The sequence below is a fragment of the Danio rerio genome, chromosome 6 (assembly GCF_049306965.1).
Source record: "Danio rerio strain Tuebingen ecotype United States chromosome 6, GRCz12tu, whole genome shotgun sequence".
Taxonomy (NCBI): Eukaryota; Metazoa; Chordata; class Actinopteri; order Cypriniformes; family Danionidae; genus Danio; species Danio rerio.
In genome coordinates this window covers 48,988,899-49,001,099 of record NC_133181.1, presented here as the reverse complement: position 1 = coordinate 49,001,099, position 12,201 = coordinate 48,988,899, and the positions used below count along the sequence as shown (strand labels likewise).

Here is a 12,201-nt window from a genome sequence, read left to right as displayed (position 1 = left end):
CCATAAAAAGTACAGTACCATTTGAATACCTACCATAAAGACATACTGTGCTTTCTGCGTTTAATCCAAAGTTTGACATTATAGATCACTTCTTGATAAATCCGTACATGAAATGCATAGAATGCATGATGTGGGAGTTAACAGATTTGAACCTTTAAGCCCCATTTACATCCCTTTACTCGTAAACATATTATTGCTCAACGAAAGTCTGAGTCTGATCCTCTTAATGCAAACAATCGTTACAACATATGAAGTAAGTGGATTAATGCTCACATTCAGCAGCCATACAACTGAAGATTTGATTTGGAATTGCTCTATTTTTGTAAAGGAGAAGCCATGTGTTCATTCATTCATAATGTCATTGGTGCACGCAACTCCTTTGGAAACATCAAACTTATGTGAACTCTAGAAAAGAAAAGACACGATAGGCGAATGGTCCCAAAAGGCTGTCGTCATTTGCAATCTCTAGTAGTTGATCTTCTTGCACAGACATGGTGGATTCAACTGGTTTGTTGGCAAATTGGTTTCGGATCCATTCTTTGGCAGTTTGTGTGTCCTTTACTGGGCATTTTCCCCTTAGCAAAGAAACTTTCCAAAGAAGTCTGTTTTTTTACTCATTTTGCTGCTTATTGGCAGGGGTGAATTTGGGGCCCTTAGCAATTCCAGCCATGGGGCCCAAACAGGCCCGGATTGGCTAATCGGGAGGACCGGGAGAATTCCCGGTGGGCCGGTCTGTTTTTTGGCCGCGAGAGCCGGTGTCCCTAGCTGCTTGCACTCTCAGCAGTCACACTTTTTTCATCTATTTATTTATTTGACCTTAGCTTTTCTCTTTTTCTTCATTATTTTGCCGCAGCGCCGCTCTTTTTATTTATTTTCTCGCAGCCCCGTGAGCAAAATGCAGCCTGCAGGTTAGCTAACATTAATGATGATGATGTAATGTAACTATCGAGCCCAAACAGCGGCACCTTAGTGAGTATAAGAATTCGAATAATTGATATTAATGAATAATACACCTGCTCAATGAAAATCAAATGATTTACTACATTAATAAATCTGTCATAACTTGATCAGAAATCTTAAAAGGGAGAAGGGAGCCATCAAAACAAAATAGTGCTGTGTCTTATGGGTCACAAGTCATTACTTATTTTTTATTGCCACATTTATAGCGCCATTGTGGTCCAGTGTTACGAATGTTGCATTTCAACGCCGCGGTCCCGTTTTCGAATCTCACCTGTAAAAGTATTATTAATTTTATTTTTCATTTTTATTGTAAAGACATATAATACTGTTAGGGTTGTTGAACATTTAAATTTCTAAAGCAGCTGTTTTCTTGAAAAAGTCGTGATAGTGAAATTAGAAACTGAATTGGAATCAGTCGTGAACTGAGATGGGCCGGTCTGGCTTGAAACTCCAGGGCTGAAAATGAGTCCCACTCCGGCCCTGGGCCCAAAAGTTCTAAAATGCACCTGTAACTTTTACTTTTTGCTGATTTTTTCTTATATCATTCGATTTCCTTTTCTAAATTTTATCATAATGCACAATAATGATAATAATAACATGTAAAGCACCTTGTAAAACTTTTGAAACTATTTGTTTTCTTAAGATGAATTCACAACTAAACATAATAGGTGAACTATTTTGTTTTTTTAAACTAAATCTTTACTGATTTGACTGCTGGACTGCTCCATAATTGAAGGTGTGGGATACATTTGCGCTAGGGTTGGGCATCTAAGCTATAATGCCGATCCGATACGCATCTCGATACAAAGAATACGATCCGATATATTAGCGATACATTTGTGACATATTGCGATGCAACACAATACGATTCACACCCATATCACGATACGATGCGATATTTCAGCACTAACTAATTAGATCAAGTTTATGAGATGATGTGAAAGAGGATGCTGTGCCATTGAATGAGTTTGATTATTTATTAACCAAGCAAAACCAAGACTTTTTTACAAACTGGCTTTTCTCTCAGAGTCAGAGTGTCAGTTTACAGTAGAAGGCCATTTTAGAACATATAGCACATATTATTTAAGTATTTTCAAGATAAACAGAATGTATAAGTGCAATATATATTAAAAAATATATATATTTGCACTCTTTCAACATAAATAAATTTAGCATTGCACAACAAGAATTTTGATTTAACTTTTCAACTATGAAAACAAGTTTTACAAAGATATATTTTGCCACTGATTATTCAAAACTTAAGGTCGTGAACTAGCAGTGTTATGCTGCGTTGAAACATCACTGTCACTGTAAACAACAGGCTAATAAAAATATAACAAACCAGCAATCTTCTTGCTGTGAGGTGGTCAAACTACCCACTGTGCCACCGTGACACCCATTATTTTTATCATTATTATTATTAATATTATTATTATTATTAAATAAAAATTAACAGGAGGAGGTGTTTAAAACATTCGTTCTCCGTGACACTAGGCTGAATATCTTTGCAGATGAACAATGCAATAGCATTCGTTATTGGCGTAGAGCGAGCAGAACTGTTGCGCATGGAAAAAAAAACTTTCAATGCTTTTCTCACCACTTTTGGAGCTGGTTGAAGCATTGCGAAAGCCGGGGATGCAGAAACACTGGAAGATGCTTTCACAACAACACCGTGGCGCCGCTTCAAGTGAGATATCATATTAGTCGTACTGCCCGCGTATTTTACAGATGCGCGGCACATTTTGCAAATTGCATCTGTCCTGTCATGTCGTCCATCCTTAAATCCATAATGTTGCTTGCCATACTTTAGATTTAGAACTCAGTGGGGAATAAAATGTTTGTTTTGCTTCTCGCGCTTTCTGAGGGCGCTCCACTAGCTTCATCCGCACACCTGATACACTGAGTTGTAGTGTGAGTGTACACATCCGCAAATCCGATGCTAAGGCTTACTTTATGTAGGTCGATTAAATTATGCGCCAAAAACAGGTTGACAACACTTGTTAATAAATAAAAAATACATTCTATATTAAAAATAAAAGCTGTATCTCGGAAAAATCGATGCATCTCGCAAAAACCGATGCATCTCGATTTGCTTCCAAAATTTCATTCATCCTCTGCTGCTCAACCGATGCACTCGCATCGTGCACGCGCATGACCGCGTATCGATACATATCGGTTAATCTTCCCATCCCTAATTTGCGCAGATGTAATGATTACATTCAAATGAAACATTTTAGACCCTCACCGTTCAAAATATGATATGAATATGTATATTTGGGGGCCCTCAGATATCCTGAGGCCCTAAGTGGTTGCTTACCTTGCTTATTGGTTAAATCCGCCCCTGCTTATTGGTTATATTTGGGCGCTCAAGTGAGAAAGATGTAAACGAGAGAATGTGGTCATTTTTCAAAATAAAATACTTTTCAAAATAAAAGATCATTCATACTATCAAATATAAGATCGTTCAGATAATATTTAAACCGGAAATAGTTATTAACAGTTCTTGTGTGGCCCGGTACCAATTGATCCATGTGGGTGAGGACCACTGATCTAACCTATTTACTTTTAATAACATAGTTCTACCATAGCACATTTCTAAAAATCCCAAGTTTAAGGGTTTTTTTTGTGAGTTTTTTTCACTGTAAAATGAAGTTTTTTGTTTTTTTTATTAAATGAATACTTCAGACTTTATTTACAAATCCGTATGTCTTCCAAATACTCCACCAAAGCTCTGAAATTTCACTCACATTTGAATGCCTTTGCTTGTGATGTAACCAAACCTGTTAGAAATCTCATTCTTAACTGAAACTAATGAGATTGGAGAACTTTGCTTGAGGGGAAGATTATGAGTGAATAACCATTCATTTTCAGTCAACACAAAGCTATCGTATGTTTTGGGAAAACATGAAATTGAGCAAAAGGTTTACGCTGTTATGGTGCTTCTTTTAGAACGTGTTTTCATCAAGGTTTTTACATAATTTCACAGATAAACAAGCAGCTTCTGAATTACGTTTTGTTTTTTACTGAAAAGTGATTTTCAGTCAATATATTATCAAACTGTATGATTTGTTTGTCTCCATACAGACTGTGAAGGCATTCCTGCCCCAGATGAAGGATAAAAATCATGGGCACATCATCACTATAGCCAGCGTTCTTGGACTCTTCAGCACAGCCTGTGTAGAGGTGAGATGAACAGTAACTAAGTAAGACAGTGTTCAAAGTCCTTCTTTAACCTGCTTGTATACATGTCATTAATGCACTCGTGTGAATGGCAGGACTACTGTGCCAGTAAGTTTGCTGCAGTGGGGTTTCATGAATCTCTGGCCCATGAACTGCTGACCGAAGACTTGGATGGAGTGAAAACTACTCTTGTGTGTCCTTATATTGTGGACACTGGCATGTTTGAAGGCTGCAGAATCAGGTCAGGAGATATCACAACACAATACCAATGTTTTAACTTCAAAAAGGATAAAAGGATACAGTAGTTCACCCACCAAAGTGAAGTGCGGGAAGGGGGGGGGGTCTCTGCGCCTGCTGAGAGGGGCACCTCAGCCAATGAGGGCAGAGGGGCAGTGGCTCTAGCCACCATGCCAGCCCCCTGTGCACGGCCCTGTTCACCACAATGATTGCAGCTTAGCTGTTAGTCGTGAAAGGCTCTTCAGCTAGAAAAGGATGCCTTAGCTTGGCACATGCAGCGGTTTATACAAAATTAATTTTAAGTGACTCACTGGCATTTCATTGGCCTGTATATATACTCTTTCAGATGATTAGATTCTGACGCAATCCCCATAGTGGAAGTTTCCACATAGCATTTCCATTCCCACCCTTGGGGAACGAGGGTTACTTTCTTAACCAAAGCATTCCATACCATAGTCATGTCTCCTATAAATACAGTAAATCCAGAGAGAGAAACTGTAAACTGTGTCTTTTTTTTATTTATATTACACTTAAAGATTTATATTAAACTTAAACTATTAGATCATCATTGGTTATAACAGATGTATTTATTTAAATATGAAGCAACACAATTATTCCGACTCTTCATTTTTTTATCTCTCTATAGGGAGGAAGTTGCGCTGATCCTGCCTCCATTGGAGCCCTTGTACTGTGTCCAGCAGGCCATGAATGCCATTCTGATAGACCAGCCATTAGTTTGCATCCCCAGACTAACATACCTTCCCTTCCTGGCCAGAGCGTGAGTACAGACCGACTTTAACATACGTGACTTTAACTCTATTACCATTCACATCTGCACCACAATAGGGTATATGCACAGCTAGTGTTTCTTCCCATACCGATAAACCTTCGGTGTACGGTTAATGCGACTTTTTTTCAATTATATATGGGTCCTTTTAAAGCATCGATGTTGTAATGTAATTAAAATACAATCAGTTAAACAGACTTCAGCACTCATTTAGTTGTTCAAGCGTAAAACGAGATCATTTACATGCACGCGGCTGTCAGGATCAGGCAGAAACTCCATGAAAAATACTGGGGTAAAATAAATGTTCATATTTTAAAGACATGGTGCGGTCACTTTTATAATGTAGATCAATCAGGCAGTGAAGATCATTGAATTTGAAAGAAAAAAGACCTTAAATGTGACGATTTTGTAACTGCATACAGTTTACCAGAAGCGCTTGACCCAGGTTACTGAAAAAGTCCTTCCGCATACTTCTGCATATACCCAAGCAGCAACCTCCCGTTCCCCTTCGGGGGGAACTTCAGCACTATAAGTGGATTTGATTGTAAAATCCACGCATTGGGAGGTTCGGTTCAGAAGCTACTCGTCTGAAAGAGTATTGAACGGGCCAATTAAGAATGAATTGGCAGCGCAAGCCTGCGCAGGTGAGCGGCATAAGCAATCAACTGAGTATATAAGCTCACCTGGCGCAGCAGACGCTATCCTTTTCGCTTCAGAGACTTTCTGATCGAGTCGATGAGGGTTCCTCCTGCTGTGACCAGCGATTCTGAGCGAACGAGAGCATTCTCCCAGTCCAGAGTGTGTACACGCAGTGGCAGACGGTCGAGCTGGGTTTCTCCCTTGCCTGGCGTTCTTTGGGTCCGGTCCTCCAGAGCGGTGCGTATAAAGTTGCAAACTTCACAGAAAGAGCAACACAGTCGTGCAGCACGTCCTTATCAGGACGGCGCTCCGACTGTGCGTTTCTGGATGCGGTGGTTTCCTGTCCTCGGATGATGGGCGCGGGCACTGTGTTACATGTCTGGGGGTCCAGCATGTTAATGCGCTGCTCGCGGGCAGTTCATGTCGTCATTGCGATGCCATGACTGTTGCGCAAGATCGCGGTTAGCCTTTGCAAAAAGGCGAACCACCCCAGTTGTCCCCTGCTCTGCAGCGGGCACTCGGGCAGATCTGAGGGTTTCAGCGAGAGATAATCCGTCGCCCACGGGCCCGCGGACCTCCCGCTCCTCTAAGCGCTCCATCCAAGCTTCGGGCGGAGGAAGCGATCCGTCTAACAGATGGTAGCCCTTACGCCCGATGACACCGGAGACCAGATGTCCACCGCGGCATCGGAGGGTGGGCTTTCATTGTCCGATGATGATCCAGACCCGCTCGCCCCCTTCGGGCTGGTGAGCGCTGTCACTACGGATCCTGAAACGGACATGTTAGCCGTGCTTTCCCGGGCTGCTTCGGCCGTGGGTTGGAGATGGTTTATCCCCCAGCTCCGCGGCCGGACCGACTAGAGGGGCGTTCCCTTCTTCCCGGAGGTGCACAGTAGGCTCACGCGGTCTTGTAAAGCACTTTTTTCTGCTCGTGCTGCGTGTTCCTCCACCCTAACCACTCTTGACGGTGAAACAGCCAGGGGGTATGTGGCGATTCCTCAGGTTGAGTGCGCGATGGCGGTCAATCCGCGCGGCTCCTCTTCTTGGCGGGGTCCGCCTCGTCTCCCATCCAAAGCCTGTAAGTTATCTACCTCCCTCGGAGCTAGAGCTTACATAGCTGCGGGCCAGGCTGCTTCCGCCTTGCATGCGATAGCCACCTACCAGCGCTACCAAGCGCAGGCGCTGGCCGAGCTGCACGAGGGTGGGTCCAACCCAGGCTTACGAGCTTCGCACCGCCGCCGACTTAGCTCTTCGGACTACTGAGTCCGCTGCGTGTGCGTTGGGGAGGACGATGTCCACATTAGTGGTCCAGGAGCGCCACCCCTGGCTGATATGCGCAAAGTCGACAAAGTCCGCTTTCTTGACTTCCCCATATCCCCAGCCAGGTTCGGCGACACTGTCTGTGAATTCACCCAGGAATTCAAGGCGGTGAGAGAGCAGTTGGTGGGTGATGTCTTATCGGCGGTCCGTAGCCCGCTCCGCCCGCCGTGCCATTCATACCTGCTCCTCGCCGAAGGCGTCCGCCTACGAGAGCTGCTCCGCCCCCGCACACGCCTAAGGCGAAGCGAGCGCGTCGGGCACCTCGGAAGCAGGCAGCCCCCCTGCCCAGAACGCCGCTAAGTCCGGCAACGGACCGCGAAGCGCCCCTGGGACAGGCCATCTGGAGAAGAGGGAACTTGCTCTTTCCCCGCTGGAGGGCGGGGCCCCATTTCCAACGGCACTTTTTACTGCCATGAAAACATTATGAAAGGGCACTTTTCACTTCCCCAGATGTGACAGTCCGAAATCTGCCAGTCTGGGACGCTATGCTTTCTAGCTTGCAGATTCGGTGCGTTTCGCCAGTGGCTCACGAGCGCTGGGAGGACGGTCTCCTTTCTCCCACCCCTCGAGCCTCCCCTCCGGAGCTCGGGTTTGGAGTGAGAGCAAATATCTCACCTCCAGCTTTTCCGTGGGACCCGCGAGCTTCCCGGATCAGCACACCCACTCCGCGCTGCCCCACTGCTGGTACGTCAGCGATTGTAGCGATGAGTCCATTAGCGAGAGCTCTGCCTGCCTGGTTAGCGCGGGCCAGCTCTTCGCGGTGGCTCATACGCACAATCAGACTCGGCTATGCGATTCAGTTCGCGAAACGGCCCCCCAAGTCACGGGTGTGTATTCACCAGGGTCAGCCCCCTGTCCGCCCCTGTCTTGCGAGAGGAGATTGCTGTCCTCCTGGCGAAGGATGCAATCGAGCCGCTCCCTCCAGCCGAGATGGAGAGCGGGTTTTACAGCCCACGCTTCATCGTGCCCAAAAAGAGCGGTGGGTCACGGCCAATCCTAGATCTGCGCGTTTTGAACCGCTGCCTGCACAAGCTGCCGTTCAGAATGCTCATGCAGAAGCGCATCCTCCGGTGCGTTCGTCCTCTGGGTTGGTCTGCAGCATTAGACCTGATGGACGCGTATTTCCATGTCTCCACTCTTCCTCGCCACCGACAGTTTCTGCGGTTTGCGTTTGAAGGTCGAGCTTGGCAATACAAAGCCCTCCCCTTCGGGCTCTCTCTGTCTCCGCGGGTCCTCACCAAGCCCGCGGAGGGTGCCTCAGCGCCCCTTCGGCTCGCGGGCATCTGCATACTCAATTTCTTTACGACTGGCTGAATTGCCCTCTCTTTTGATTATGCACAGAGTTGATTATGCACAGAGACAAAGTGCTCTGGCACTTCCACCTGTGGGGGTTTCAGGTCAACCGAGAAAAGAGCAAACTCGCCCCCGTGCAGAGGATCTCTTCTCTCGGGCTGGAGCTGGACTCGGTCACCATGGCAGCGCGCCTCTCCGGAGAGCGCGCTCAGCTGATGCTGTACTGTCTGAGAGAGCTCGACAGTAAAATAGTGGTCCCACTGAAACAATTTCAGAGGCTCCTGGGGCATATGGCATCCGCAGCCGCTTCATGCCGCTCGGATTATTCTATATGAGACCACTTCAGCACTGGCTTCACGATCGAGTCCCCAGACGCGCATGGCACGCGCGCGCACACCGAGTCTCTGTTACTGCGCTGTGTCGCCGCGCCCTCAGCCCTTGGAGCGACCCCTCGTTCCTACAGGCCTGGGTGTCTCTAGAACAGGCGTCCAGTCTTGTTGTCGTTTCAGCAGACGCTTCCAACACGGGCTGGGGGGCTGTGCGTTGCGGGCATGCGGCTGCGGACCTGTGGAAAGGTACCCAGTTGCATTGGCATATCGCCTGGAGCTGTTGGCAGTGTTCCCCGCTCTCCACCGTTTTTTTCCGGTGTTGGAGCGGCAACACGTGCTGGTCAGGACGGACAGTACGGCGGCGGTGGCGTATATCAGCCGTATAGGGGGTATGCGCTCTCGCCGCATGTCTCAGCTCGCCCGCCGTCTGCTCCTCTGGAGTCATCCGCGGCTGAAATCGCTGCACGCCATTCATATTCAGGCAAGCTCAACCGTGCAGCCGATGCGCTCTCACGGCAGCCTTGCGTCCTGGAGCATGGAGACTCCACCCCGAGTCTGTTCAGCTGATATGGGCGCGATTCGGGGAAGCCCAGATCGATCTGTTGCTTCCCCCGAGATCGCTCATTGCCAGTTGTTCTTTCCCTGACCGAGTGCTCTCGGCACGGATGCACTGGCTTACAGCTGGCCTCGGGGCACGCGCAATACGCGTTTCCCCCAGTGAGCCTGCTCGCGCAGTTACTGTGCATGGTCAGGGAGGACGAGGAACAGGTTGCTGGTTGCGCCCCTCTGGCTCAACCGGACCTGGATGTCAGAGCTCTCCCTCGCGATAGCCCTCCCCTGGCAGTCCCTTCGAGAGAGCACCTACTCTCTCAGGGACAGGGCACCACCTGGCACCCTCGCCGATCTTTGAAGAGATTTTTAGACGCGAGGAAGACTTAGGTAACCTCCGATTGCGGTGGCTAATACCGTCACTCGGGCTAGAGCCCCCTCCCCGAGCGCGCCTATGCCCTGACGTGAAGTCTATTCACTGAATGGTGTGTCTCTCGCTGAGAAGACCCCCGTAATTTGCCAGATCAGCGTTGTGCTTTCTTTACGCCGAGAGAAGTTGGAGAGCAGGCTGTCGCCCTCCACACTCAAGGTTACGTGGCTGCCATCTCCGCTCTCATAACGCGGTGGCTGGCAGCACCGTGGGAACGCATAACCTCATCATCCGGTTCCTCAGGGGCGTTAAGCGAATTAATCCACCCCGCCCCCTCTCATGCCCTCTTAGGATCTCGCCCTCGCGTCAGATCCCTTCGATCCTCGACTCAGTATATTTCTGTCCCTGAAGACAGCTCTGCTGGTCGCGTTGATATCGATTAGAGGGTCGGGGACCCGGAGGCATTTTTCGGTCAGTGACTCGTGCCTGTAATTGGGCTGGCTTCTCTCACGTATGAGACCCCGCCCGCGATATGTGCCCAAGGTTCCTACCACTCCGTTTTAATACGAGGTAGTGAGCCTGCAAGCGCTGCCCTCGGAGGAGGCAGACCCAGCCCTTATTTATTGTCCAGTTCGCGTTTTGCGTATTATCCGGACCGCACTCAGAGTTTAGATCATCTGAGCAGCTCTTCGTCTGTTATAGCGGTCGGCAGCAGGGAAGTGCCGTACCGAAATAAGTTCCCACTAGATTGTGGATGCCTTTCTTTCACTATCAGAGCCGAGATGAGCCGCGTCCCCCGAGAGCGCGTGCGCACTCCACTCGGAGCTTCGCATCCTCTCGAGCGCGCGCACGCGGCGCCCCTCTAACAGACATCTGTAGAGCTGCGGGCTGGGTGACACCCAACACATTTGCAAGGTTTTACAATCTGCGAGTGGAGCCGGTTTCCTCAAGGGTATTAGGTAACCCTTGGTGATTGAGGAAACAATTCGGTATGGTGTTGAAACACGCTTGCTGCGCCATTTTCCCTAACACGGAGATACGTGCGCCTTTTTATCTGTCAGTAAAGTTCCCCGTCAGGTGAGCCCTGCAGATTCCTCCATGGCCCCCAGCACTGACTCAGCGGAGGAGTCACTTGCTGGCCCACTACGTTGTAGGTCTGCCCGCTGGTCAGCCCGCGTTTTGGGTAAAGGTGTCTGCTATGCGTGGTCCCCACTAGGCGATCCCATATGCTTATTCAGCCACGGTTAAGTCCCCCCCCCCTGGGCGGACCCGTGTCTTCCCTCCCCGCTAACCACTCTTTTGCTATGCGTACTCCCCCTTTTTAGGGCTAGTCCATATGTAAATTCTGCCATCTATCCCCCCTTGGGTAACGGATGGCCTCCGCAGCGTCCTCCCTATCGGGATTGCACGCTTCCCAACGTACTGTCGTATTTCCTAGAATTATCTAGATGCTCACGACACCCCAAAAAATATATATAAATCCGTAAAACTTCTGTTGAAGTAGGATAAATTAGGGCCAGGGACACGTTGGAGGACCGCGCCCCCCATGATGTGGGTGCGTCACGCTTGCTTGACTATCTCCTCATCGGGGGTGTTGGTAAGGTGCAGTCATTATGGCGCTTTCAATGGGCTCCCAATGCGTGGATTTTACAATCAAATCCACTTATAGTGCTGAAGTTCCCCCCGAAGGGGAACGTTCGAGGTTACTAAAGTAACCCTTCGTTCCCCGAGGAGGGGAACGGAAGCACTATACTCCGTCGCCATAATGACTGTCCCTTAGCTGTTGAAAGTCTCTTCAGCTTAAAAAGGATAGCGTCTGCTGCGCCAGGTGAGCTTATATACTCAGTTGATTGCTTATGCCGCTCACCTGCGCAGGCTTGCGCTGCCAATTCATTCTTAATTGGCCCGTTCAATACTCTTTCAGACGAGTAGCTTCTGAACCGAACCTCCCAATGCGTGGATTTTACAATCAAATCCACTTATAGTGCTTCCGTTCCCCTCCTCGGGGAACGAAGGGTTACTTTAGTAACCTCGAACGTTCTCCCTCGTGAAGCTAATATGTAAGTAATGTGAAACTGCAATTCATCGAAATTCCGCTAGTCCTGGCTCCATAGTAGAGCAGATGTCTATTGACCCTACTGTTTAAAAGGCCAACTTTACAGCAGAAAAAAAGGTGTTTACAGCCTGGTACAAAGAATGATTTTGGTTCATAAAGCGATTTTATCCTTCATGACAACTGTGTGGGGCTGTGATTTTTATTTTTTTTTTATAACTCGTCCGTTTCATTTTTATTAAGTTATATCAAAGGTGCAGTAGGTGATCTTTCACAATGCTAGCAGCTTAGCATAAATCTCTGAATCACACTCCATCCCCTGCCGTCTAGAGCTACACCTCTTTAAATACGAGCACAGCAAAAGAAGCCTCTCTCATGTGTTAAAAGCGACTAGTGCTTGTCCGGCGGCGAGCAAGCCAAACTGACATGCTATTTCAGAGTGAATATTTAGAGTTGCATGGTAAACAATATAGGGAGAGACAAGG

The 12,201-nt window shown here is 47.8% G+C and overlaps 1 protein-coding gene across 4 annotated transcripts in view; it reads left to right on the top strand.

Moving 5' to 3' along the window:
• The window catches only part of rdh20 (retinol dehydrogenase 20), a 26,822-nt gene that overhangs the window by 8,625 nt on the left and 5,996 nt on the right, over positions 1 to 12,201 (top strand). For all 4 annotated transcript variants that reach the window (XR_012408195.1, XM_073954519.1, XM_678508.10 and 1 more), the window contains exons 2-4: positions 4,045 to 4,143; positions 4,236 to 4,381; positions 5,024 to 5,155. Coding sequence is in view for 3 of the 4 variants with exons in the window: in XM_073954519.1 (XP_073810620.1) it covers positions 4,045 to 4,143; positions 4,236 to 4,381; positions 5,024 to 5,155 (377 nt within the window). In the remaining variant the exon portion in view is untranslated. The remainder of the gene's footprint in view (positions 1 to 4,044; positions 4,144 to 4,235; positions 4,382 to 5,023; positions 5,156 to 12,201) is intronic.